This window comes from Myotis daubentonii, chromosome 1 (genome assembly GCF_963259705.1).
Source record: "Myotis daubentonii chromosome 1, mMyoDau2.1, whole genome shotgun sequence".
NCBI classification, from domain to species: Eukaryota; Metazoa; Chordata; class Mammalia; order Chiroptera; family Vespertilionidae; genus Myotis; species Myotis daubentonii.
In genome coordinates this window covers 134,448,272-134,474,342 of record NC_081840.1, presented here as the reverse complement: position 1 = coordinate 134,474,342, position 26,071 = coordinate 134,448,272, and the positions used below count along the sequence as shown (strand labels likewise).

The following is a 26,071-nucleotide window of genomic DNA, read 5'->3' as shown; positions in this document are numbered from 1 at the left end:
CTCCATCAAAAAAAAGTTATTTTTAATGTTGACATTCAGGTACGTTGCTTAATCCCTTATATTAATATTGATCATATTATATTTATCTTGTGCAAAGATTCTTCATATCATTAAAAAAGATAAGAATTATAGATTTTTTTAAAAAAAATGTTTTGAAGACAAAGTTTCAGACAAGCAAGAGGAATAAACTCTATAGATATGCTGTACAACATTGTACCTATAGTCAACAATAACGTTTTGTACACTTAAAAAATTGTTAGTAACTCAAGTGATTAGAGCATCATCCTGATGTGGCAAGGTTGTGGGTTCAATCCCCGGTCAGGGCACTTACAAGAAGCAACCAATGAATGCATAATAAGTGGAACAACAAATAGATGTGTTTCTCTCTCTCCCTTCCTCTCTCTCTAAAATCAATGAATTTAAAAAAAACTATATTTGTTAAAATGGTAATCTCATTATATTCTTATAACAATAAAAATAGTAGAAAATGTAAGACTGTAGGTGACATATTTATCATATTTCATCTTACAAAGAGATGGAAGAGGCAATATCACGCAATTCACTCAGAAATAAAATAGTAATAATCCAATTCATGTTTATTAAAAGTAAACAAATATCTCTGTGATTGAAAAATAATAATTTAATAGTAGGCATTCATTCAGAACATTTAAAGAATTTATCAAAACTTTCCATCTAATCATAAAAGACTACTAAAATTGCAAAATTGAACTAAGAAGAAAGTCAGCATATACTAAGGACATTCATTAGGTATAATTAATTAGATTTTATGCCAATTTTACAAACACACAACTTATATATGATCATAAGAGGATTTTAGTGTCTTCCCATGAGAAAGTCTGAGTACCATCATCTCTTCCATTATATTATTTTCCATCTGTGATGCACAGGATGTATCTCTAGCCACGTGAGTTAATTACTGTCCCATCTGATTCACAGAATAGTAAGTTAGCTTTGATTTTATGAGTTTTTTAATTTAGGATTAATTAATTAGTTAATTAATTATTTCATTAACAAGCATTTTTTTTCCTAGGTTAAAAGAATAAATATGAACCATTTTTATTTTTTTTAAGTTCTAGAATTTCTTAACAATGTTGACAAAAGGCAACAAATTAGGGTTTCACTAGATTCTGTATTATCTATATGTTCTGATCTTTTCATATTTTCAGGACATTTGAGAACTATGATAGTACAGTAAGTTCACATATTATTAAATGAAAAACAGGGAGAGGAAAACATCACAGAGTTCACTCCTCTTGATCTTGTACTTTGCCCATTAAGACAGATTATTTTTTCTTCTCTCCAACTGTATATTTTGCTGAGAAGTTCACTATTAAATTAATAATTTTCCTTTGACCCACTTTGGAAAATCTGTGGATTGGCAGGTGTCAGTAAATGAAAAGAATCTTTCAGTAGGACACAGGTGTTGAAGGGTCAATCTGTATTAGAATCAGTTTCTTATGAACTCTGAATATTTGACATAGCAATCACTTTCTATGTGCATTTCAGAAATGGGAAACTTTGAACAAATTTGGGGTTTTATAATGCTTCCCCCTTAAACACTACTATTTGATGAGTGTGAATAGAATAGAGGCCAACCAGGGGGTAGATAGAAAAGAACTAGTATATAATAGTCTTATAATCAAGTAATGTCCATGAAAAAACATGTTTTGAATCCAAAACATAAATTTAAAGACACTTTCCTCTTGTTGGGCATGATAAAAGAATGTATACTAATTCTTTTATTATGATTTTCTATACAAATAGCTTTTATATAAAGAAATGGCTCAAGCCAGTTGAAAATTTCTAACTAGGACACTAGGCCATGCTACTTAGCAATTATGCTGGAATTTCTTTATCTGTTTTATAGCTACATTTAATTAAAAATAATAATTTACTTACCACAAAATGATTCATCGGATTTGTCAGGGCAGTCATATCTAAAATCACATTTTTGGATTTCTTCAATACAATGACCATTGGATCTGCAGACAAATTCATCATCTGTGCAGTTGTGCGGAGGTAATGTTACTGGAATTGAAGTTTCTGGTGGAGTTGGAAGGTCCACTGGCAAATTACCTGGATAAGAAAGAATATTCAGGTGTCATTTAGCAGATATTTCATTTCTTTACAGACTTTACACAATAAGCTTTTCTAACTATGCTTCATATTCAAAATAATAAAAAAATATTTGATAGTATTTGCTAATATCCTGAAGTTCCTTATGTAAGCATATAAGATGGGGTTCTTGGTCTTAGCAATGGCAAATAAGTCTGGATATCCTATCTAACAAAAGAGTAATATGCAAATTGACCATCATTCCAACACACATGATGGCCACCCCCATGTGGACACAAGATGGCCAGCAGGGGAGGGCAGTTGGGGGAACCCAGGCCTTCAGGAGAGGGCAGTTGGGGGGGGGCACCCAGGCCTGGAAGGGAGGACAGTTGGGGGCAACCAGGCCAGCAGGGGAGTGCAGTTAAGGGTGATCGGGCCAGCAGGGGAGGGCAGTTAGGGGGGACCAGGATTGCAGGGGCGGGCAGTTGGGGGTAACCAGGCCTTCAGGGAATGGCAGTGCAGGGGAGGGCAGTTGGAGGGGACCCAGACCTGCAGGGGAGGGCAGTTGAGGGGGACCAGGCCTGCAGGGGAGGACAGTTGGGGGTGAGCAGGCCTGCAGGGGAGGGAAGTTAGGGGAGAACAGGCCGGCAGGGGAGCAGTTAGGCATCAATCAGGCTGGCAGGGTAGTGGTTAGGGGTGATCAGGCTGGCAGGCAGAAGCAATTAGGGGCAATCAGGAAGGCAGGCAGGCAGGCGAGCGGTTGGGAGCAAGCCATTCTGGATTATGAGAGGGATGTCCGACTGCCTTCTTTAGGCCTGATCCCACCTGGATCAGACCTAAACAGGCAGTCGGACATCCCTCGAAGGGTCCCAGATTGGAGAGGGTGCAGGCTGGGCTGAGGGATACATACACACCCCGTGCATGAATTCCGTGCACTGGGCCTCTAGTCTTTGATTATAAAAGCAGGAGAAGGTGCAGATGGAAATTACTAAAAAACTATTCAGAGAACACTGAATAGATAGGAGGCCTAAGAACAGAGCTTAGAATATCAGCAGGAACCAAGGGAGTCCAGAATCTGGATTAGGAACTAGAGTCTAGGTCTGATTAAACCTTCTAGTCCACCATGTAAATGAACTTTGTTCTTCCACTGCTACAATGAATCTAATATCTCCTCATCTTTGATTCACACATCCTCACATATTCAAGATTCAAGGTTGCAAAGAGACCCACACCAGAAGTATTCATTTAGGAGTATTTAAACAATCAAAGAAATAATTTCTGATATTACAGAATTTAGAAGAAATTTATAGAAGTTAATTTGTATAGTAAATTATTTAATAAATATTTGTTAATAACATCCCTATGTCACGTATATAGTAGGTACAATAGATTTAAAGTCAAATATGCAATCACTACAATAAAATAGTTTATAGACTAGTGGATAAGGAAAATTTTTCATTACAGTCCCATAGCATAAGTTTATGATAGAGATTATCACTCATTTAGCTCATTTGAATATATATAAAAAAATTTTACATTTTTTACATCATTATGTCATTAACTATGTTAATATTGTGAGGTACTTAGAATAGTAACTGTATATCATGAGCAACATGTAGGTCTTTTTATTTCTTATTTTTTAAATTTATCGTTATTGTTGAAAGTATTACAGATGTGCTCCTTTTTTCCCCATTGAGCCCCTCCATTCCGTAACCTTCCCTCCCAAGCCTTCACCACCTTATTGTCTATAGGCTGTACATAAGTGCCTCTAAATTCCCTGGTTAATCTCTCTACCCCCCCCCATCCCTCCACCCCCACATTCCCTCTGAGATTCCTTACTTCACTCCATGCTTCCATATCTCTGGATCTATTTTGTTTATCAGTTTATTTTGTTCATTAGATTCCATACATGAGTGAGATCATGTGATACTTATTTTTCTCTGACTGGCTTATTTCACTTAGCATAATACTCTCCTTGTCCTTCCATGCTGTCTCAGAAGATAAGAGGATCCTTCTTTTTTTCTGCTGCATAGTATTCCATGGTGTAAATGTATCACAGGTATTTTTATCCACTCATCTGCTGATGGGCACTTGGACTGTTTCCAGATCTTAGCTATTGTAGATTGTGCTGCTATGAACTTAGGGGTGCATACATTCTTTCTGATTGGTGTTTCGTGTTTCTTAGGATATATTCCTAGAAGTGGGTTTACTGGGACTTCCATTTTTAATTTTTTAAGAAAACACCATACAGTTTCCATAGTGGCTGCACTAGTTTGCATTCCCACCAGCAGTGTACTAGTTTTCCCTTTTATCCACATACTTGCCAGCACTTTTCATTTGTTGATTTGTTGATGATAGCCATGCTGACAGGTGTGAGGTGATACCTCATTGTCGTTTTATATTTACATCTCTTTGATGATAAGTGACCTTGAACATTTTTGATTTGGAGGATATAAACAAGTGGAAGAACATATCGTGTTCATGTATTAGTAGAATCAACATCATCAAAATGTGCATACTACGCAAGGCAAGCTATAGATTCAATGCAATCCCCATTAAAATACCAGTGGCATATTTCACAGATCTAGAACAAACACTCCAAAAATTTATATGGAACCAAATAGACCTTGAATAGCTGCAGCAATCATGAGAAAGAAGAACAAAGTTGGAGTGATCACAATACTATATATCAAGTTATACTACAAAGCCACTGTAATCAAAACAGCCCAGTACTGGCACAAGAACAGGCATATAGATCAATGGAACAGGACAAAGAGCCCAGAAATTGACCCAAGCCATTATGTTCAATTAATATTTGACAAAGAAGGCAAGAGCAAACAATGTATTAATGACAGTGTCTTCAACAAATGGTGTTGGGGGAATTGGGCAGGTACATGCCAAAAAAAAAAAAAAAAAAAAAAGAAAAGAAATGAGACTTACAACACACACACAAGAATAAATTTAATATGGATAAAAGACTTAAATATAAGTTGTGAAACCATAAAAATCTTAGAAGAAACCCACAGGCAACAAAATCTCAGCCATCTCTTGTAGTCATATATTTGTGGATACATCTCCTAGGGCAAGGGAAACTAAAGAGAAAATAAACCAATGGGACTACATCAAAATAAAAAGCTTCTGCACAGCAAATGAAACCACCAACAAAATGTAAAGGAAGCCCACTGTATGGGAGAACATATTTGCCAATGGTACATCTGATAAGGGATTCATTTCCAAAATATATAAGGAACTCATACAACTTAACAAAAGTAAGACAAATAATCCAATTAAAAACTGGCAAAGGACCTTAATGGACACTTCTCCAAAGGAACCATATTGATGGCCAAGAGACATCTGGAAAATGCTCAGTTACTTTTATTTTTTTTAATCCCCACCAGATGATATGCTTTTTGATTTTAGAGGGGGAGAGAGATTAGAGATAAAGATAGAGATAGATAGAGATAGCGATAGAGATAGAGATAGAGAATCAGATGATTGCCTTCTTCATGAGCCCCAACTAGGGATTGAACCCAAAGCTAAGTATGTGGAATTGAACCTACAACCTTTAGGTATAAGGACGATGCTCCAACCAACTGAGCCACACTGGCCAGGGCCTATGTAGGTCCTTTCTAAATAAACTGCTTTTTAGATTTGAACTTTAGATGAATGGAATCATTCTGTATTTAATCATCTGCATTTTTTATTCAACATTGTGTATTAATCCATCCATGGTCATGTGTGTTCTTATAGTAAGTTATTTTGACTATTGTATAATATTTCACTATATGAATATATTACATTTTCAGCCTTTGATGGTTTTTTAAGTAGATTCGGTTTAAGGTTTTGTTTATTTGTTTCAACATTTCTCCTGCAAGATCTAGTAGTGAAACTGCTTGGTCATAGAGTATGCACAACTTCAATTGGATAATGCCAAACTGTTTCTAAAGTAATTGCATGAATATCTATCTCTCAGCAATGCAAATTTTGGTTGCATTACACCAGTGATGGCAAACCTATGACACACGTGTCAGAGGTGACACACGAACTCATTTTTTTGGTTGATTTATCTTTGTTAAATGGCATTTAAATATATAAAATAAATATCAAAAATATAAGTCTTTGTTTAACTGTGGTTGCAAATATCAAAAATTTCTATATGTGACACAGCATCAGAGTTAAGTTAGGGTTTTTCAAAATGCTGACACGCTGAGCTCAAAAGGTTCACCATCACTGCATTACACACTTATTCTCCATTAATATATTTAGACATACCCATGTGTTTTCCATTGTCTTTATTATTACCTTTTGCATATCTGTCCTTGTTGAGTTCATTTTGTCACTTTCTAATGTTCACGTTTATATAGTTCATTTTGTAGAGCCAGACATTCTGGTCCAGTAAAGTCATTGCTTAATTTTGAATGTTTTCTCTGAAAGCCTTTTCTCACTCTCATTCCCGAGTTTCATTATGTTCTAGGCTAAGTTATAATTTCTCAGAACTTTGAATATAATCTTCAAATGTCTTCTGACCTACCTCTTGCTCTTGTGAAATCAGCTATCAGTCTAATTATGTTTTTTATAATTATATTTTAATCTCTGATTGTTTTTAACATAATTTCTTTTCATATTTATTTTTCTAATTCATTTCCATGAGTCTAGACTTGGAAGTATTATTATTATTATTATTATTATTATTATTATTATTATATTTTCAGGAGGTTCACTAGGCTTCTTTTTAAATTTATTTTTATTTAAGTATAGTTGGTATACAATGTTATATTGGTTATAGTAGTTTCAGGTATACCATGTAGTGATTCTACATTTTCATAACTTATAATGTAATCTTCCATCTGATTCTTAAATCCACGTGTTACATTAATTTTTTAGCAAATATACTCTGAATATTGCTAATATCATCCCATCAATATTCTTTTTCACTCTCTGGACTTACATTACTTTTTATGATCTAGCCTTCAAATAAATCTACCTTTCCCATCTCCCTTCTCTATATCTCTATGCTGCACCTTGAACTGTTCTCATAGCTATTTTCCATTTGACTAATTCCAATATTGATATAGTCTTGCAGTTATCTAATTCATCCACTGAGATTTTTATTTCATTGATTTTATTTCTCATATCAAAAAAGCCAACTGAATATCTTTTCAAAATTTTCTGTTGTTTTTTTTTTTTAACAATGTCATTTCATTTTCTTAAGGCTTGAAATCTTTTACTATTTTAAATTATTTGTTTATTACTTTTCTATTTCTGCATAACAAACTTCTACAAACCTTAGAAGTTTGAGCTAATTTCTGTGAGTGTAAAACCAGAAAAGGTTTAGCTTGGTGGGTTGTTACAATGTCAGCCAAGGCTACAGGCTTGACTGTCCCTGGAAGATCTATTTCCTTTGGGGCTTGCTCACATGGCTAGAGAGTTAGTCTTATTGTTGGCAGGAAGTCTTGGTTCCTGGAATTTTTCCACAGTACTTCTTGAGTATCCCTCTGACTTGGCATCTGGCTTCCCTCAGAGTGAATGATCCATGAGAAGACACAAGAAGCGTAGCTTTGGAAATCACATAGAGTCATTGCCACAGGGGGCATCGGTTACACAGGTCAGTCCTACTCAGTCTGAGAGAGGATGGTATACAGGGCATGATACCAAGATTAGGCATCACTGGGGGCTATTTTGGAAGACAGCTACCATAATTTACCATGCTTGATTTTTCTGTGAGGATCCTTTATCACCTAGTTTGTAGAAGAATCCTTCTAGATAAACTTTGAGTTGTTTCTCTGAAACCCCACTTTCACCTCACCCCTCGGTGTTATATCCCTTATGGTCCTCCTTTCTCTTTTCCTCCCTCTCATCCACCCCTTACTCTGTTACTCCCTAACTCTGTCAGTCACATTACGCCTTCTGTTCAATTTTTAAACACTCCCTTTGTTTCTCTCACCTGGGGATTTCTCTTTTCTAAGCTCAGCTTAACATTTTAATAACTGGATGTTATCTGCTAACTTGGACATTTCTTGGTATATGTGATACTGTAATTTTCAGATCATCTAATCTTCCATCAGTTTTCAGATCTTCTTATTTTCCATCTTATTAAAACCAGTGGCTTAACTGCATCTGTGGGCTAATTACAATTTAAGGTAGCAAACCGTTCCCCTTGGGGTGAAATCATGGGCATGAGTGATGTCTTAGCAGAAGGAGGTCGATGAGATGATGCTCCTGAGAAGTAGATACAACTCATTTCCCATCTCAGAAATGATCCAGAATGATAGGTGAATAGACCATTATTCTAAAAAAGAAATTGTACGATTCTGAAATTATTTTTCCTTTTCTCATTACTTTTTTATTTTTTTAATCTTTATTGTTGAAAATATTACATAGGTCCCCCCCCAATTAACCTCCTTCCGACTGCTCCCATCTCCTCCACTCCTAGGCCCGCACCACCCCATACTCTTTGTTATTCCACCAGAATGAGAAAATCTTAAAAACCAAATAAGCCAAATATGTTTGTATTTGAGAGCACCAAAAAAAAAAAAAAAAAAATTGAGAAAAGTGTTTCTTATTCTAGAGCCAAACTTTAGAAATGGTGGTGTTTGTAAGTGGGAAGATGAAACTGTAGCTGTTTCCTTAGGATTTTCCATGTAGCAGTAACACAGAGTCCAGAAACATGGTTTAGCCAGGACATTATTTGAAGATAAGGCAAGGCAAGCACTGCAAGGTTCCTGATGCTACATAGTACCACACTCTGGATAGCTTAAACAACAAGCACCTCTTTCTCACAGTTCCAGAGGCTGGGAGTCCAAGACTAGGTTGCCAGCTTGGTTGGGTTCTTAGTGAGGGCTCTATTCCTAGTATGTCTTCACAGGCCTTCTTTGGTGCAAGCAGACAGAGATATATCTTGCCTCTTTCACTTCTTATTAGGACACTAATCTCATCATGAGAGAGGCACTATTTATGACCTAACCAAACCCTAATTATTTCCCAGAGACCCTCACATCCCAATGGCATCACATTGGAGGCTAAGGCTTCAATATGTGAGTATTGGGGTGACACAAACATTTAGTTCACAGCAGAGATTGTTGTTATTATTGCTAGAGGCCCAGTGCATGAAATTTGTGCACGGGGAGGGGGGGGGGTCCCTTAGCCCAGCCTGCACCCTCGGCAATCCAGGACTGCTGGCTCCTAAACGCATGCCTGCCTGCCTGCCTCATTGCCCTTAATCACTCACCTGCCTGCCTGATCAGCCCTATCCACTCTGCCTGCCTGCCTGATCACTCCTAACCCCTTTGCCTGCCTGCTTCATCACCCCTATCCACTCTGCCTGCCTGCCTCATCACCCCTATCCACTCTGCCTGCCTGCCTCATCACCCTTAACCGCCTCTGACTCGGCCCCCACTGTGGTGGCTTCATCTGGAAGGACATCCGGAAGGACGTCTGGAAGGTCGTTTGGCTGTCCAGTCTAATTAGCATATTATCCTTTTATTATTATAGATTATCACTAATTATTTGCCTAGAATTGCAAAGAAAGACTAAAGTTGGTAGCAATGATAGAGTTAACTCTCCAAACAAAAAACACTAAAAGTTTTGTAGATGAAACAAAATTGCAAAGGCAAAACGCAAATGACTAAGTCTGCACTCACTAAGAATCAGAGATTTGTCTGGTTGATATGATCTTCCTCTACATCCCTAAGCTATAGGCAAACATAACCACTTGCACACCTGTCATTTGAGGTCAATGACTCAGGCTCCAGATGGAGTCGATGTTCTAACTCCATGATCTGTGACTTCCTTGAACAAATATGATGTACTTCATGCTACACTAATAAAATCTCTTTGATAGAACAGATACTCCAACTTGTTTTATTTTAGACTTCCTCATTACAGTCATTCCCACAATTGTAATTAAGCAATAAAATTTATATTTCAACATTCCTAGTTCTTGATAAAGTATTACCAGCTTCAGACATGTCATAATTATGTGAATGACTTGACTGATATGTATAATTGTTCTTTATCTATCTCTAGGTAACAGTGCACATGTTTTCCTGTGACTTCTGATATAAAGAAATATGTGTAATTTAAAAATCTAAAGTCTACTTGAAATTTAAGCATAGTAAATCTGCAGAAATTTTTTTAAAAATGAAATATGTATAGCTCCAGGGTAAAGCATACATTTTTCCTATTTCACTTAATATAATAACTTAGAGTTACCCACAAGCTGAAACAACTACATTTAACATGCTTATACTAAAGTGTCTGTGTTAAGTCTACTTTTTGGGAGAGTGTGTTTTATGAAAACATAGCTATTCTATGACTATGATTTGTAACAATTTTAATTCAAACATTTGTAGTGCCTTTTTTTTCTGTTTCCAATAGAAAATCAGCTCTGGCTGAAATATTTTTGCTTTAACACATGCATTCAATACAATTTTCCATTTTTAAAGACATTATATTATAAAAGTGACTATAAGTAAGCTCAAGTATCAGTTGAATAATTTTCAAGCTAAAATCTAAATATTTTATAATTGCTCTTCATTTTTGGACTTTAGCAATTTCTTCAATTAAAAGATGACAAAATTTAAAAGTTTCAAATAAAGTTATGTTAGTTATTTGTCCATTCCTAGAAACAATAACAATACTAAGTTCAATGGGCCTTTGGCTTTGGGATATTTTTTCCCTTGGTACATATAACTCACTTTATGAGACTACACCAAAGATGTTAAAACCAGAATAATTAAGATTGCAATTACTGAATCTCAAATTTCTTAATTTTTGCCTTTCTTATACTTTTGTATTATTTCAAAGTCAATATTTCCTTTAGAAAACATAGAACAAAAGAGAACCTCAAAATAAAGTGCTTTTAAGTATTTTATTGCTCTGAGAAAAATATATAGACACACCAAAGAACTTAGTATTATAACATGAAAAGCTGTAGGTGATATCTTAAAACAACTCAGACTTTTTCTTTGCCATGTTATTCATACTAAAGCAAACTGCTCTTTGTAGAAAGAAGGGAAACTTGAACAAGCATACTATATAATAAAAGGGTAATATGCAAATAGACCAAACAGCAGAATGAACAGAATGCCTGTGGCCCCTTGCCCTGCCAAGCCCCGGCCCCCAGCAGGCACCCCCACCCCAGTAAGGGGTGGGGCTGGCCAGAAAATTGCCCATGGCCCCTCCCCCCAGCCAGTCCCGACCCCAATTGGCCCCCCACCCCAAATGGCCCCCATTGGGGCGGACCAGCTGGAGCCCAATAGTGCACGAATTGGTGCACCGGGCCTCTAGTTTAGAAATAAAACTGGTGAGAAATTAAGACTAATGTAGAGGAATGCCAAAATTCCAATCAACTCACTCAGTTCAACAACAAAAATCCATTCAGCAGATGGGGGAGAACATACAAAATATTGTTGTTAAGCCTCTTATAAGTATTTTCCATACTTTCTCAATTTTAAGGTATCATCAATTAGAAGATATGCCACTGACTTATTAGCAACTTCCCTGAGGAAAATAAAACACTAGATACCTTGAATAGTGAAATTCTTTCTATTAATTAATACTTCTAGTAACTAAATTCAAATATACATACTGAATTCTGAAATTTTAAATTAAATGAAAAATGGATAGGTAATTGCTTAATTGTTTTTTCTATCTATAAGCAGTATGTTGTGATACCAGACAGTCATGGCTTTATTTTTCCAAATAACCCAGCTACCTCACCAATAATCTTTGCTGTTTGGAAGTAAACTTGTATGTGCTCTGATGAAGGAAACCTGCTTTTTGCTTTTCTTGGGTCAAAAAAAAATAATGTGAAACAGATACTTCCTTTGGGTTACTGATTTTTAAATCTGAATGTCTGGCAACAATTCTAGCTTAATAATGTACTCTGAAGGTCAGATTCAAGGTGAGGGGGAAGCTATTGAAATTTGCCATTATTCCCCATCGTTATCCACTCTGGGAATGGCCATCATCATCATACTCTGATGCAAAGAATAATAGGATTCTATTATATGGTTAAGTTTGCCTACTTTCCCTAGAAATGTAATTAATCTTGCCTAAACATATTTTCTCAAGTATCTTCCTGGACCAGTTTTTGAATAAGAACCTATATAATCGAAGTATTGAAACAAAGGAAGAATGAACCATAGCTGGAAATGGATTTGAAAATTAAGTTCGAAACAACCAGAAGTTAGAAAATAAGAAAGAGTTGACATTGAAGAGCAAATGATGCTCTAAGATGAAGTGAAAAGAAACTAAATTTATGACATAAACACTATTGGAGAAAAATTAATAAAAGTTTGCAGTGAAAAAGCTTACTATTAGAGTCAACAATTTTGAATCAGGGTCATGGCAGAGGTAATGGAAAAAACAGAACAGATGTGAGAAATATTTTGGAGTTGGAGTCAGCTAGGTTTGCAAGTGAGCCAGTTTAAGAAGAAAGTCAAAGGATACAGTGGAATTCCAGGCCCTAGTTGATAGAGAATACTGATATTGTTAAAAGAAAGAAGGACAGCATGGGAGAAAGAGGTTGATTTTGAGAAAATAAGTAAAAATAAAATAATCTTTTTAATCACTTTTAGTATAAAATAAAAGTTATAGGTAATGTACAAATCTATTCTTTAAAGATTAGGTCAATATTTTGTGTTTGTGTATATGTTTTTTAGTTTTTATTTGTTTTACTAACTAAGGAGAAAAATGCTATTGATAATAAGTTTATACTTAAAGCAAATCAATGCCTGTAAGTAAACCTACATGTAATGATCCCACCTCAGCAAACATGATACCACAAATAAAATAGTTCATCAAGAATAATATTTTTATTAAGAGCCTAATTTTTATCTTATGGCAAGATTACATCAAATTCCTTTATGAAAGCTATGGCTATAACAGGCTTTGTGGTTTCAACCCAAAGTTGCTTTTGTTATAAAGCCAACATTAAAACCACAAGGTTCAGACAGTTTTTAGAATTCCATATTTTTCTTCTGAAACTTGAACCAGAATATCAGGACTAATGGTCTGTAACCGATATTTCACATCTCTGCCTTTGTTTCTGGCAGCTCTTCTCACTCCACCTCGGGACCATCAGCCACAGAATGTATTCAACAGGATAATTGGAACTACAACCGTGTCAATGGTGACTGGTGTTTGTTCTCATTCTTTGTTGTTCTCTGCTGCCTGGGTCACAGGGTTTCTCGCTAATCTCAGAGTAGGAGGAGATTTGGGAAAATCTCTGGCCATGGACATCAGACAAGCTAAGGTGAAAATCACATTCCTGCCCTCAATTGTAAACTCTCCTCAAGGTCACCTGTGTTCCTTAAGTTTAATTTTGCACATCTGTAAAATTGAAATTGTACTCTTTTCATTTCTTGGTTAGTAGATGTAATGACCATTATAATAATAGTGGTTAACATTATGGTCCAAAGAAGCAGACATCATATTCTGCCACTTTATCATAGCAGGTTATCTCCTTCTCAATTTGCTCCATAAAATTGAGATAACAAATGCATCAACCCTATATTCAACATTCAAAATCCATTCACCAACAATGGACCAGACACTATTCTAGACGCTTCAAAGGTTATGGAATTGTGTGAGATGATACATAGGTAGGTTGCATTATTGTGCAATCTTATATTCTCCATTCTTGCCAAGCTCCTGTCAGTGGAGACTACTTCCCTGTAACAATTTTAGGCTCGTCCACATGACTTGCTCTGACCAATGGACACAAGCAGACATGATGCATACCATGTCCCAGTAGAAGTTGTAAGTATACTCTCTTTTTCCCACCCTCTTCCTTAACATAGGGACTTGGTCCTTCATCCTTGGACCAGATACATAGGACACACAGAACAGAGCTACATAGCTTATAGCTACATAGAATGTTGCAGAACTATAAACAATAAATACATAGTTTTGATGTTGTTGTATACTAATCAACACTGAAAAACAAGAAATAAATGCTTGAGATTGGAAGTCAAGGAAAAATGACTGACATGACAGTATCTTGCATGTAGAAGTAATTTATATTTTAGCAATAATAATAAACTAAAATCCTATCTAATAAAAGAGAAACATGGTAATTAGCCGAAACTTCGCTACCCTTCCCATTGGCTAATCAGGGAGATATGCAAATTAACTGCCAACCAAGATGGCTGCCGGCAGCCAGGCAGCTGAAGCGAACAGGGAGGCTTGCTTGCTCCAGTGACAGAGAAAGCCAACGTTCCCCGCCTGCCGCTGCTGGGCTCTGAGCTGCTCTTTAAGAAACATTGTTACAAATATAGAAGCTAAACAAAACCCAGAAACCTGCTTTCAGTCAGCCGGAATCTCAGAGTTGGAGTCGCAACAAAGTTTCAAATACAGAAGGTAAACAAAGCACAGAAACCTGCTTTCAGCAGTCAAGGTCTGAGCTAAAGCCAGCTCTCAGCTCCAGTGACAGCCATAGAACATAAATAAATCCCAGAATAAAAAAAAAAGGGGGGGGGAAAGAGAGGCTGGGAGCTTCAGTCACCCGCCAGCCTGAAAAAGTCCCTCAGCACCTCACCCAGACTGGCCAGGCACCCCCGTGGGGACCCCCACCCTGAAGAGGGTGTGACCAGCTGCAAACAGCCATCATCCCCTCATCCAGGCTGGCCAGGCACCCAAGCGGGACCCCCACCCTGATCCAGGACACCCTTCAGGGCAAACCAGCCGGCCCCCACCCATGCACCAAGCCTCTATCCTATATAGTAAAAGGGTAATATGCCTCCCGGCACCGGGATCAGCGGAGCAGCGAGGCCTCCAGGCCTAGGATCAGCGGAGCCACAAGGCACCTAGCACCGGGATCAGCGAAGCAGCGAGGCCTCACTGCCCCTGTGTCAAGCGGAGCCGCCAGGCCTCCCAGCACAAGGATCAGTGGAGCCACGAGGCTCCTGCCCTTGGAGCAGCATGACAGGGGGCAACGCCCAAATCCCCTGATCACCCTGTGGCTCTGTGTGACAGGGGGCGGGGCCACAACCTCCCTATCCACTCTTCTCTGTTCATGAAAGGGGAAGGCGCCCCAAGCCCCTGATCGGCCCTGCTCTGTGTGTGACAGGGTGCGGCGACCCAACCCCCCCATGGGCCCTGCTCTGTGTGTGACAGGGTGGAGCCGCAACCTCCCCATCGGCCCTGCCCTGAGTGTGACAGGGAGGAGTGCCCCAAGCCCTTGATTGGACCTGCTCTGTGGCTGACAGGGGGCAGTGTCCCAACCTCCCCATCGACCCTGCCTTGAGTGTGACAGGGGGCGGTGCCCCAACCCCCCAATCGGCCCTACCCTGAGCATGACTGAGAGTGGCATCAAAACCTCCTGATCTGCCCTGCTCTGTGCATGACAGGGGGCAGTGCCCCAACCCCCCAATCGGCCCTACCCTGAGCATGACTGAGAGTGGCATCAAAACCTCCTGATCTGCCCTGCTCTGTGCATGACAGGGGGCAGTGCCCCAACTCCCCAATCGGCCCTGCTCTGAGCCTGACCAGGGGCTGTGGGGCAAGAACCTAGGGATTGGGCCTGCCCTCTGCCACCCGGGAGTTGGCCTAAGCCAGCAGATCATTATCTCCCGAGGGGTCCCAGACTGTGAGAGGGCACAAGTGAGGCTGAGGGACACCCACCCCCCCCGCCAGTGCACAAATTTTTGTGTACCGGGCCTCTAGTCTATATACATAAAAGGCTAATATGCAAAATGTCCACTCGGAAATTCGACTGGGAGACTGGGAATTCAATTGCTCACTATGACGTGCGCTGGCCACCAGGGGGCAGCATGGAACGAGGGAAGGAAGGCCCAGCCAGCAGCCAGAGGCCCCAATCAGCCCTGATGGCTGGCCAGGCCTAGGGACCCTACACATGCATGAATTTCGTGCACTGGGACTCTAGTATATAATAATAGTATACAAACACTTAAAATTATATAGACATCTTTCTATCCACCCATCTAACCAACAAATATTTATTGAGAACTACATGTGTATATGCCAGATACTATTTAGGCTGCTGGAGATAAAGCAGTGAACAGGTAAAATTTATGCTCTCATAAAGAGGACATTATTATGGGGGAAAGTAGAAATTTAAGTATAAGAGGGAGAGATGTTATAAAAAAATTAACAGGGAAAGGAGATAGAAAATATCAGATATGGAAGAGATCTGTGTGTCTGTAATTGTGTAGTGTTCAGAGACGGCTTTACTAAGGGAGACACCTTTGAGCAGAGATTAAAAAGAAGCAAAGAAGGGAGTCCAGGGGATATCTGGGGCAAGAGGGAAAAGCAGGTGTAAGAGGGGTGGGGCAGTCAAGGATTAGTTAAGAGGACTTACAATTGAGAGAAGTTAGAGGCACTCTGGTGAAAGGTGAAGTCAGAGAGGAATAAGGGAGCCAGTCATTTATTCCTTGGAAGCTATTGGAAGAAGTTCGGCTTTTTATGCTCCAAAAGAGATAGGATGGTCCTGGGAAAACATGACATTATCTATGTTTTAAAAAGTCATTCTGGCTGCTGTTTTGAGGATAGTTTATATGGCTTAAGGGTAAAAGCAGGCAGATCACTTAAAAAGCAATTGTAATAATCCAGTCAGAGACAATGGTAGCTTGAATCAAGGGGAGAACAGTGAGAGCCATGAGAAGTAGTGAACTCTGGATATATCTGAAGCTAGTGGCTGACCAGGTTTGTTAATGAGGAATACGTAACTAGAAATAAACGTATTTGTTGAGATAGAGAGGCACGGAAGAAGGGCAGAATTGAGGGGCAAGTGGTAATCAAGAATTTACTTTTAGACATTGAGAGTGAGGGTAAACTTGTTCAATTCTGATTTTCTTCTTGCTGGCCTTCCAGAGGGGGATTGGCTTTCTGCCAAGTCTGTGGGAACCACTGCACAGAGTGGTTATGGTAATTAATCCTGCCAGAATGATGAGGTGAAGGATCAAAGCTGTGTCCCCTTGTTACAAGGAAAATAATTGGAGCCCAGCCCTCTGATTATGTCTGGGGAGGGGCTGGTGCTCTCTGCCCAATAATGTTATTCGGACAGAGCAGGGCTGCCGTTGAGCTTTCAGCGCATGGCAATGCTTTCTATGTGGATTTTTGCTGCTGCTTTTTAAATACCCAGCCTCTGATCATGCAAAAAAAAAAAAAAATACTATGCTCTCCCTTGTCACCTATTTTAAGAGCCTCCAGCCTCACTGTCAAAATCAGCCTCCAAGAGCTTGCTATCCATTCCGACTGGATCAGTAAGCACAAACACTGGGGTGTGTTTGTTTTAGGTGTTTCCCTAGCTATCTTTGAGATTCCTATAAGAAATCTAAATTGAAATGTTGAGTAGGTGGTTAGCATATAAGTCTACAGTTCAAGGAAAATGTTGAGAATAGAGATATACAGGGTGGGGCAAAAATAGGTTTACAGTTGTGAGTATATGAAACGGAGTTTTTCTTGTATTATTATTTATTAACTAGAGGCCCGGTGCATGAATTCATGCACAGATGGGGTCCCGCCGGCCCAGCCCCAATCCGGGCAGATTGGGGCCGGGTCTGTTGGAAGGAGGAGACGGTGGGAGGTTGGCCTACCAGCCCGCCCCATTAGGCCCAATCTGGGCCAGGTCTGCTGAGGAGAGGAGCAGAGGGCAATTGGCTGGCGGGCCCCGCCCCCAATTGGGGTGGGTGGCCGATTGGGGGTAGGGCCAGCCATGGGGCGGGGCTGTGGGAGGTGGGCCAGCCAGCCCCGCTCCCAAATGAGGTAGAGGGGGGGCCAATTGGGGGCCAGTGGCTTGGGGAGGGTCCATGGGTGGTTGGCTGGCCAGCTCTGCCCCTGATCAGAGTGGGGGGGCCAATTGGGGGAAGAGTTGATTGGGGGTAGGGACTGTGGGCCGATCAGGGTGGTGGGGGCCCACTGGGGGTGGGGCCGGCCAGGGGGACGGGCTGCAGGAGGTTGGCCGGCCGGCCCCGCCCCTTATGGTGGTGGTGGGGCAATCAGGGGTGGGGCCAGCCAGGGGGCGGGACTGCAGGCCAATTGGAGTGGTGGGGGCCCACTGAGTGTGGGGCTGGCCAGTGGGGAGGTGCTACAGGAGATTGGCCGGCAGCCCCCCCTCCCCCCAATCCAGCCGGTTTGCTGGCCACAGTGGATGTCATAGCTACCGGTCAGGCCAGTTGTTACAACATTCTGGTAGCTGGTTTTTTATATATATAGATTATTGTACTATTTTCCAGACAAACAGTTATATGGGAAATATGTATGAATTCATTAATGGAAAATCTATAACATGGAGAGAAAATAATTGAAACCAATCCTCAGGAAAATATAAGGTGTAGCCTGAGAATAAAACATCTCTGAAGGTAACTGAGAGGTTAATAAAGTCTCCAAAACATTGTAATTACAAGGCAAACAATTTAGTTACTAAAACTCCTCAAATATAATGAAATTACAGTTTAACTTCAGACATGATTTCCTACTATTTTTCATGTGATGAGACATGAACACAACTGATCCAAACCTTTTTACCATTTTCACAAAGATTTTAAGGGTAATTACTAGCAACGATTTACAATAATCTCTTCCAGGGTTAATATATTGGAGAGTATACAATTGAGGGTATTTTGGAATATTTGTTGAAATGAAATGCTGATTTCATTGGGCAGTACATACTGTTGGCGGGTTTTTCAGTAAGCAGGTTTGAAAATAGTCATATATTAAAATATTCTTCCTTACCAGGATAGAGGGTACAGTCCATAAAAGACAAATCATCAATTGCAATGTCTCCCGTGAAGCCATCTCCCACTGAAGCCTCCACCAAAATCTAAGAAAAATAGAAGAAATGTATTGTCATTCTAAAGGAAACTAATTTATGAAATCCGATAGCTGAAAAAGAATCCAGAATTTACCTAAAGAAAACTCTCTTCTGAACCATTAAGAAATATTTTACTTGATGTCTTATGAAGACATTAAGAGTCTTCATAAGTAGCATCTTGCCTCTACCTGAATAATCCGTCACGAGAAGCTCCTCACTGCCCTGAGCCTATGGAAGACAAGAAGCCCATTCAGATTGATATCTACTTCCCCATAATTTTCTGCCACTATTTCTACACTTGCCCTGTTTTCCTTTGATCCTTTAAGTATTGAAGGCAAATTATTGTCCCCTTTTCCCACCTTCGCCCTAAAGTTCACATGTTTCCAAGGTTAGACTTCGTCATCCTTTGAGAAATCCAATTTGCTGCCAGAGGTACTTGCTAGAGTGTACATATTGAAGAGCTTTAAACTTTTTCTCCCAACGACCTTATTCTGTAACAATTTATGAAACTGGCTAATTGTTATTAGATCTCCTTCTGAACCACATTAATCACAGTGAACCCAGATGACATCTGTGCTTTCACAGGAGCTGCAATTCCACCAAAAATCTAGTAAAATCTGAAATACTGACAAACCACTGCAGTGTATGGCAGATTGTGATTAGGGCTGAGATTTACTGTAATAGAATTAATCATGATAAATTATTTTAATACTTATGCAAATATGTTGAATACTTACTAGGAATCCAGCTATAATTTAATAATGAACTTCAAGTAAACTCAAACTGTAAAAACATGTTTTCTTTTTCCACTATTAGATGAATATATGTTTCTATTTCATTTTTCCTCACAAATGATATATGTGGGAGTAGAAATTTTAGTTCATTTTTTAAATTATAAAAATCAAAAGTTATCTCATATATTGTTTATTGAAGTTTTAGTTAAAGTTTTAAAAGGTCAAATTAATGACCTCAAGCCTCTTGACATCCTCTTCCAAATTCCCAGTCTTTCTTGAGAACTACCAGATTTCCTCCCTGATTTGTTGCTAAGGGACTTAATGTGGGAAAGGTTGATGCATCTACAAATGGGCAAATATAGTCCACATGATATTGCTGGAGGAACATTTAACAGTGGTATGCAGGAAGTGTCCCACTGCTTTACAAAGGCTCACACCAAATATAAAATGCACTCTTCTTTTTACCACCAGCAGGATTCAAAGAAATTAATAGGCAGATAAAAATACTTTGTACAAAATCATACAACTATTCTAATAAACAAAAAGAATTGAGCAGTACATACTGTTAAAATATATTGTTGTTTTGTAGAAAATAAGACTGAAGTTGGGTAAACAAGAGGAAAAAGTTATAAGAAAAGACCAATTAATTACTAATACATTTCTTGGATCATTCTATATCTATCTCACTGCAGTACCATATAGAATATGCTAACAGAAGGCTCACAGGTGGAACAAAAAAGAAAAACTAAGATATATAAAAATAAACACTATTGACTTGGCTATCCAGCTTATGATTATCTTAATTAATTCATGAGACAAGATAGAAAATTGATATCAGATTTCCAAAATTAATTTTAATTAAAACTTATTGGGGTGATATTGGTTAATTAAATTATATAGATTTCAAGTGTACAATTCTATGACACATCATCTGTATATTGCAGTGTTTACCACCCAAAGTCATATCTCCTTCCATCACCATATATTTGACCCCCTTTGCCCTTTACTACCACCTCCCCATACCCCTTCCCTCTGATAACCACCATACCATCATCTGTGTCTATGAGCTTTTGTTTGTTTGTGTTTCTTGTTTGTAAATTTGTTCCAAAGTCTATAAAAAGCATACCTGTGCATATAAATATCTGTAAGATTATTTTAGGATATACACACATATTTAGTTCCATTCAAATGTCTGGGATCAACTGTTCCAAAGTATTCCTTTTGTTAAAATATTGGTCATTTGTAAAAATTACAAATTTTCTCATTTGTGGGCCACACCCTGTAAGCAGCATTTCTGAGTGGATGCTGTCTACATGGGCTTATTTGCATTGGAGTTTATTTCATATCATATGGAAAGCATTGCTTCTGTCAGCATCCCGTGCTAACAGGAAGACAGCTGAAATAGTCTGAGGCAAAGGACACTTGGGTCTTGCTGTAAGGCACAATTTAATCATAATGTTCACCAAAATATCTTCAACTTCCTACTCCTCTAAATGGTAGCATTCTTAAGAAAAAGTGAACAATGGTTTCAAGATGAGATACTAAAAATGTCAATTTGTATATATAATTGCAGCTTTTTTTGGATATTAAATAGCCTATTTGATAATAAATCACATATTTAGAAAAAGTTATGAATGTTGAGGCTTAATTCTATTTTTAATCTATATTTAATTTAGTTTTGCAAAAGGCTTTGCAAAGTATCCTAAGAAACTAGTCCTAAGAAAATAATCATAAAGAGAGCGAAACCAAGTTCTGGAAAATTTACTTTCACTTCTGGTGGTTTTCCCAGAATAAATAGAAAGATATTCAATTATAAACATTGTTATAAGATAGCATTGCAATTCTGAAAATTAGGGAAGCCAAATTTTACTCCTAAATTTCACTAGTATCTTACTGAATGACTTAAAGAAAAATTCCAGTTTGGTCTAAATGGCCTGGATTATCTGTAAAGGTCAATTCTACTAGCATTAGAACTATTGTTAGCTTGGAAACTTTATAAAGTAACCTAGCTCTTCTAAGTTGTCTTTTTCATGGGCTACCTCATGCTCAAATAAATATGGAATGGCCTTGTCAACTACATTGAAACTTTTAGGTCTAATATAACTAAAGACTCAAATATTAATAAGGCTCTAGAGCAATGGTTCTCCACCTTCCTAATGCCACGACCCTTTAATACAGTTCCTCATGTTGTGGTGACCCCCAATTTCATTGTTACAAATTTAACATAATTAAAGCATAGTGATTAATCACAAAAACAACATGTAATTACATATGTGTTTTCCGATGGTCTTAGGCGACCCCTGTGAAAGGGTCGTTCAACCCCCAAAGAGGTCGCGACCCACAGGTTGAGAACCGCTGCTCTAGAGACTCGCCTCAAATCATTCTTTTAGGAAACTCTGAGTTATTGACTAAATATTTTAAGTAATATGGAATCTATTGTCATAATACATTTAACAAAATTTAGTCATAATTTTTATCAAACTACAATTTCCTATCTGTATTTTTGTGGGATATGTATATGTGTGTGTGTGTTTTGTAGGCTCTATTAATTCATAAGATAGAAAAATAGAATTAATTCAACTTGTTAACTATGTTAGCCAGCATGTATTTGAAACAGATTATAAAATTTCAGCATACTATATCAATGTTTAATATAATACATCTCAGAAAGACTCAAATGAAAGGAATTCTCATTTAAAATTTATAAAAGCTTATCCTGTGCAGAGCAACTGGAAGTCCAAGGTACTGCTGGTGAGAATTCAAAATGGTACAGCCACCTTGGAAAATGATTTAGCAACTTCTTATAAAATTAAACACATTTCCATATGATATAGCAATCCCACACGTAGTTTACTCAAGAGAAATAAGACATGTCTAAATAGAAACCTGTTCACAAAGTTTACAGAAGCTTTGCTTATGATGTCTAAAATTTGTAATATCCCTTAATTAGTAAATAGATAGTGGAAATTGTGGTAGATATATACAATGGAATACCATCCTATATAATAAAAGCCTAATATACTAAGTGTCCATTTGTCCAAAAGGCTATATACTTTATCAACCCATTTATATAACATTCTAGATAAAGTAGAATTGTAGGAAAAGAAATTAGATTAGTGTTGCCAAGGGCTCAAGGGAGGGAGAGGGAATTGACTACATAGAAGAATGGAGAATGTGGAATGATGAAAATATTTTCTATCTTGGTTGTGTCAGTGGTTACACAGATGTCGTTTGTTGAAATGTATAGAACTGTTTCCCTAAACATGATGGATTTTACTTATATAAATTATACCTCAATATATAAAAAACATTTATTCTATACTTATTGCCATAAGTCATCAATACTCAGCTATTAATTTTACTTTTGTTTAAATTGCTAACTTAATGCATGGCATTTGATAGTCAGTATATAGTAATCTCAAGTATTTCTATTTTTCATTCAGTATGAAAAATCTTCTCCTGTTATCCACTAATAATTTTCCAGAGAACAAATATTTGTGTTTTCTTCTCTACTTCCTAATTGTGTCAACTTATTTTCATTTGGCATTCCATAATTAAAAATGCAGAAAAAATGAAAGACATTATAAAAACTCTCTTTAGCTTATTTTGACAATTTACTATAAGCTGAAGTAGACAAATTCCTATAAATATATTCACACAAGTATCCAATATTTTATTGTATAAGATACAACTTAGAGTGCTCCTAGAAAGTTAGCTTAGAACCTCAAACTTTTTAGGCTAATACTTAAGAAAATATTTGCTTGATTCAACATTAAACGAGTTTTAATCATCTTTGGAATTACTTTATATAACCCTGAAGCCAATCTCTGTGAAATGAAACTTAGAATTTTGTCTGATAAATTTTGTTTCTAACTCTATGTACAGAATAATTAGTTTTCAGTTATTACATCACATATATGAACAGCACTTATTATTAAACATGAGCCATAAGAGCCATGTGTAACGTGTACATACACTGAGCAGAGAAATGAATACAAGAAAATATAACACTTTAAACATACATACACCCAAAATAGGAGCACCCAAGTGCACAAAGAGCTCTCTTTTTTATTGTTTAAAGTATTACAAATAGTAGTACATATGTCTCCTTTTCCCCCCATGACCTCCACCTGGCCTCCCCACCCCTGGCACATGCCCTCAAACCTCCCCCCCACTGCCAGTCTTTGTGTCCATTGGTTATGCTTATATGCATGCATACAAGTCCTTTGATTGATCTATTACCTCCCCCCAGGGAAAAAAAAAAAAGCTCTTGATGGATTTTAAGGGAGAGATTAACAATAATACAGTCATAGTAGGGGACTTTAACAGCCCACTGACATCATTGGATAGATCTTCCAGACAAAAAATTAGCAAGGAAACAGAGGCCTTAAATGACACACTAGATCAGGTGTATCTAACCAATATTTATGGAACATTTCACCCAAAGCAACAAAATATACTTCTTCTCAAGTGCACATGGAACATTTTCAAAGATATACCACATGTCAGGGTACAAAACAAGTCTATACACATTCAAGAAGATTGTTTTAATACTAAGCATCTTCATGGATCACAATGGCCTGAAGTTAGAATTCAACTACAATGAAAACATTCAAATACACGGAGGCTAACTAGCATGTTATTAAACAATGAATGAGTTAACAATGAGATCAAGCAAGAAATTAACTACTTCCTGGAAACAAATGAAAATGAACATACAACCACCCAAAACCTATGGGACATGGCAAAAGCAGTCCTGAGTAGAAAGTTCATAGCACTATAGGCCTACCTCAAGAAACAAAAAAAGGGACCAATAAACTATCCAACCCTATAACTAAATGAATTAGAGACAGAATAGCAAGAAAATCCCAGAGGAAGTAGAAGGAAAGAAATAATAAAGATCAGAGCAGAAGTAAATGACAGACTAAAAAAAAAAGTACAAAAGACCAATAAATTCAAGAGCTGGTTCTTTGAAAAGATAAACAAGACTGATGAATCCCCTAGACAGACTACAAGAAACAAAGAGAAAGGACCCAAATAAATAAAATCATAAATGAAAAAGGCGATATAACAATGGACACCACAGAAATACAAAGGATTGTTAAAAATACTATGAACAACTATTTGCCTGGACAACCTGGGCAAAATGGACAAATTCCTAGAAACATACAATTTTCCAAAACTCAATCAGGAAGAATCATAAAATCTGAGTAGGCTAATAACAACTGATGAAATTGAAGCAGTAATTCAAAAACTGCCAGCAAACAAAGCCCTGGCCTGGACAGCTTCACTAGAGAGTTTTACTAAACATTCAAAGAACAACTAACATCTGTCCTCCTCAAACTATTCTGAAAATTCCAAGAGGAAGGAACACTTCCAAGATCTTTTTTCTAAGCCAGAATTATCCTAATTTCAAAACCAGATAAAGACACTACAAAGAAAATTACAGGCCAATATGCCCGATGAACATAGATGCTGAAATCCTCAATATAATATTAGCAAATCAGATCCAGCAATATATTAAAAAGATCATACACTGTGATCAAGTGGGATTTATTCCGAGGATGCAAGCCTGGTACAATATTCACAAATCGGTAAATGTGATACATCACATAAACAAACTAAAATATAAAAACTACATGATCAGGCCTAGCTGGTTTGGCTCAGTGGATAGAGCATCGGCCTTTGGACTGAAGGGTCCAGGGTTCGATTTTGGTCAAGGGCACATGCCTGTTGATCCCCAGGAGGGGGAATGCAGGAAGCAACCAATCAATGATTCTCTCTCATCACTGATGTTTCTATCTCTCTCACCCTCTCCCTCCCTGTCTGAAATCAATAAAAATATATTTTTAAAAATGTATTTAAAATAACACATACACATGATCATATCAATAGATACAAAAAAAGCATTCAACAAAATACAGCACTCTTTTTTGATAAAAACTCTCAGTAAAGTTGGAATAGAGGGATCATACTTCAACATAATAAAGGTATATATGATACACCTATGACCAATATAATACTCAGTAGGCAAAAACTAAAAGCATTTCCCTTAAGAACAGGAACAAGACAAAGATATCCACTTTCTTTTTTGGGGGATTTTTTATTTTATTTTATTTTTTATTTTATAGTTAAAAGTATTACAAAGGGTATTACATATGTCTCCTTTATTCCCCCACCCTTGACAATCCCCTGGCCTCCCCTACCCCCCAGTATCTTATGTCCATTGGTTATGCTTATATGCATGGATATAAGTTCTTCAGTTGATCTCTTACCCCCTTTCTCTGCCCCCCTACCCTCCCCGGCCTTCCCACTGCAGTTTGACAGTCTGTTTGAGGCAGCTCTGCCTCTGTATCTATTTTTGTTCATAAGTTTATAATGGTCTTTATTATCCATGAATGAGTGAGATCATGTGGTATTTTTCCTTCATCGACTGGCTTATTTCACTTAGCATAATGCTCTCCAGTTCCATCCATGCTGTTGC

The 26,071-nt window shown here is 37.8% G+C and overlaps 1 protein-coding gene across 1 annotated transcript in view; it reads right to left on the bottom strand.

Annotated features, from left to right (window-relative positions):
* MALRD1 (MAM and LDL receptor class A domain containing 1) overlaps positions 1–26,071 on the bottom strand; it is a 629,377-nt gene that overhangs the window by 435,128 nt on the left and 168,178 nt on the right. Inside the window, exons 20-21 of the mRNA XM_059660668.1 lie at positions 18,775–18,862; positions 1,921–2,097 (exon numbers count right to left, since the gene is read on the bottom strand). Coding sequence (XP_059516651.1) covers positions 1,921–2,097; positions 18,775–18,862 — 265 coding nt within the window. The remainder of the gene's footprint in view (positions 1–1,920; positions 2,098–18,774; positions 18,863–26,071) is intronic.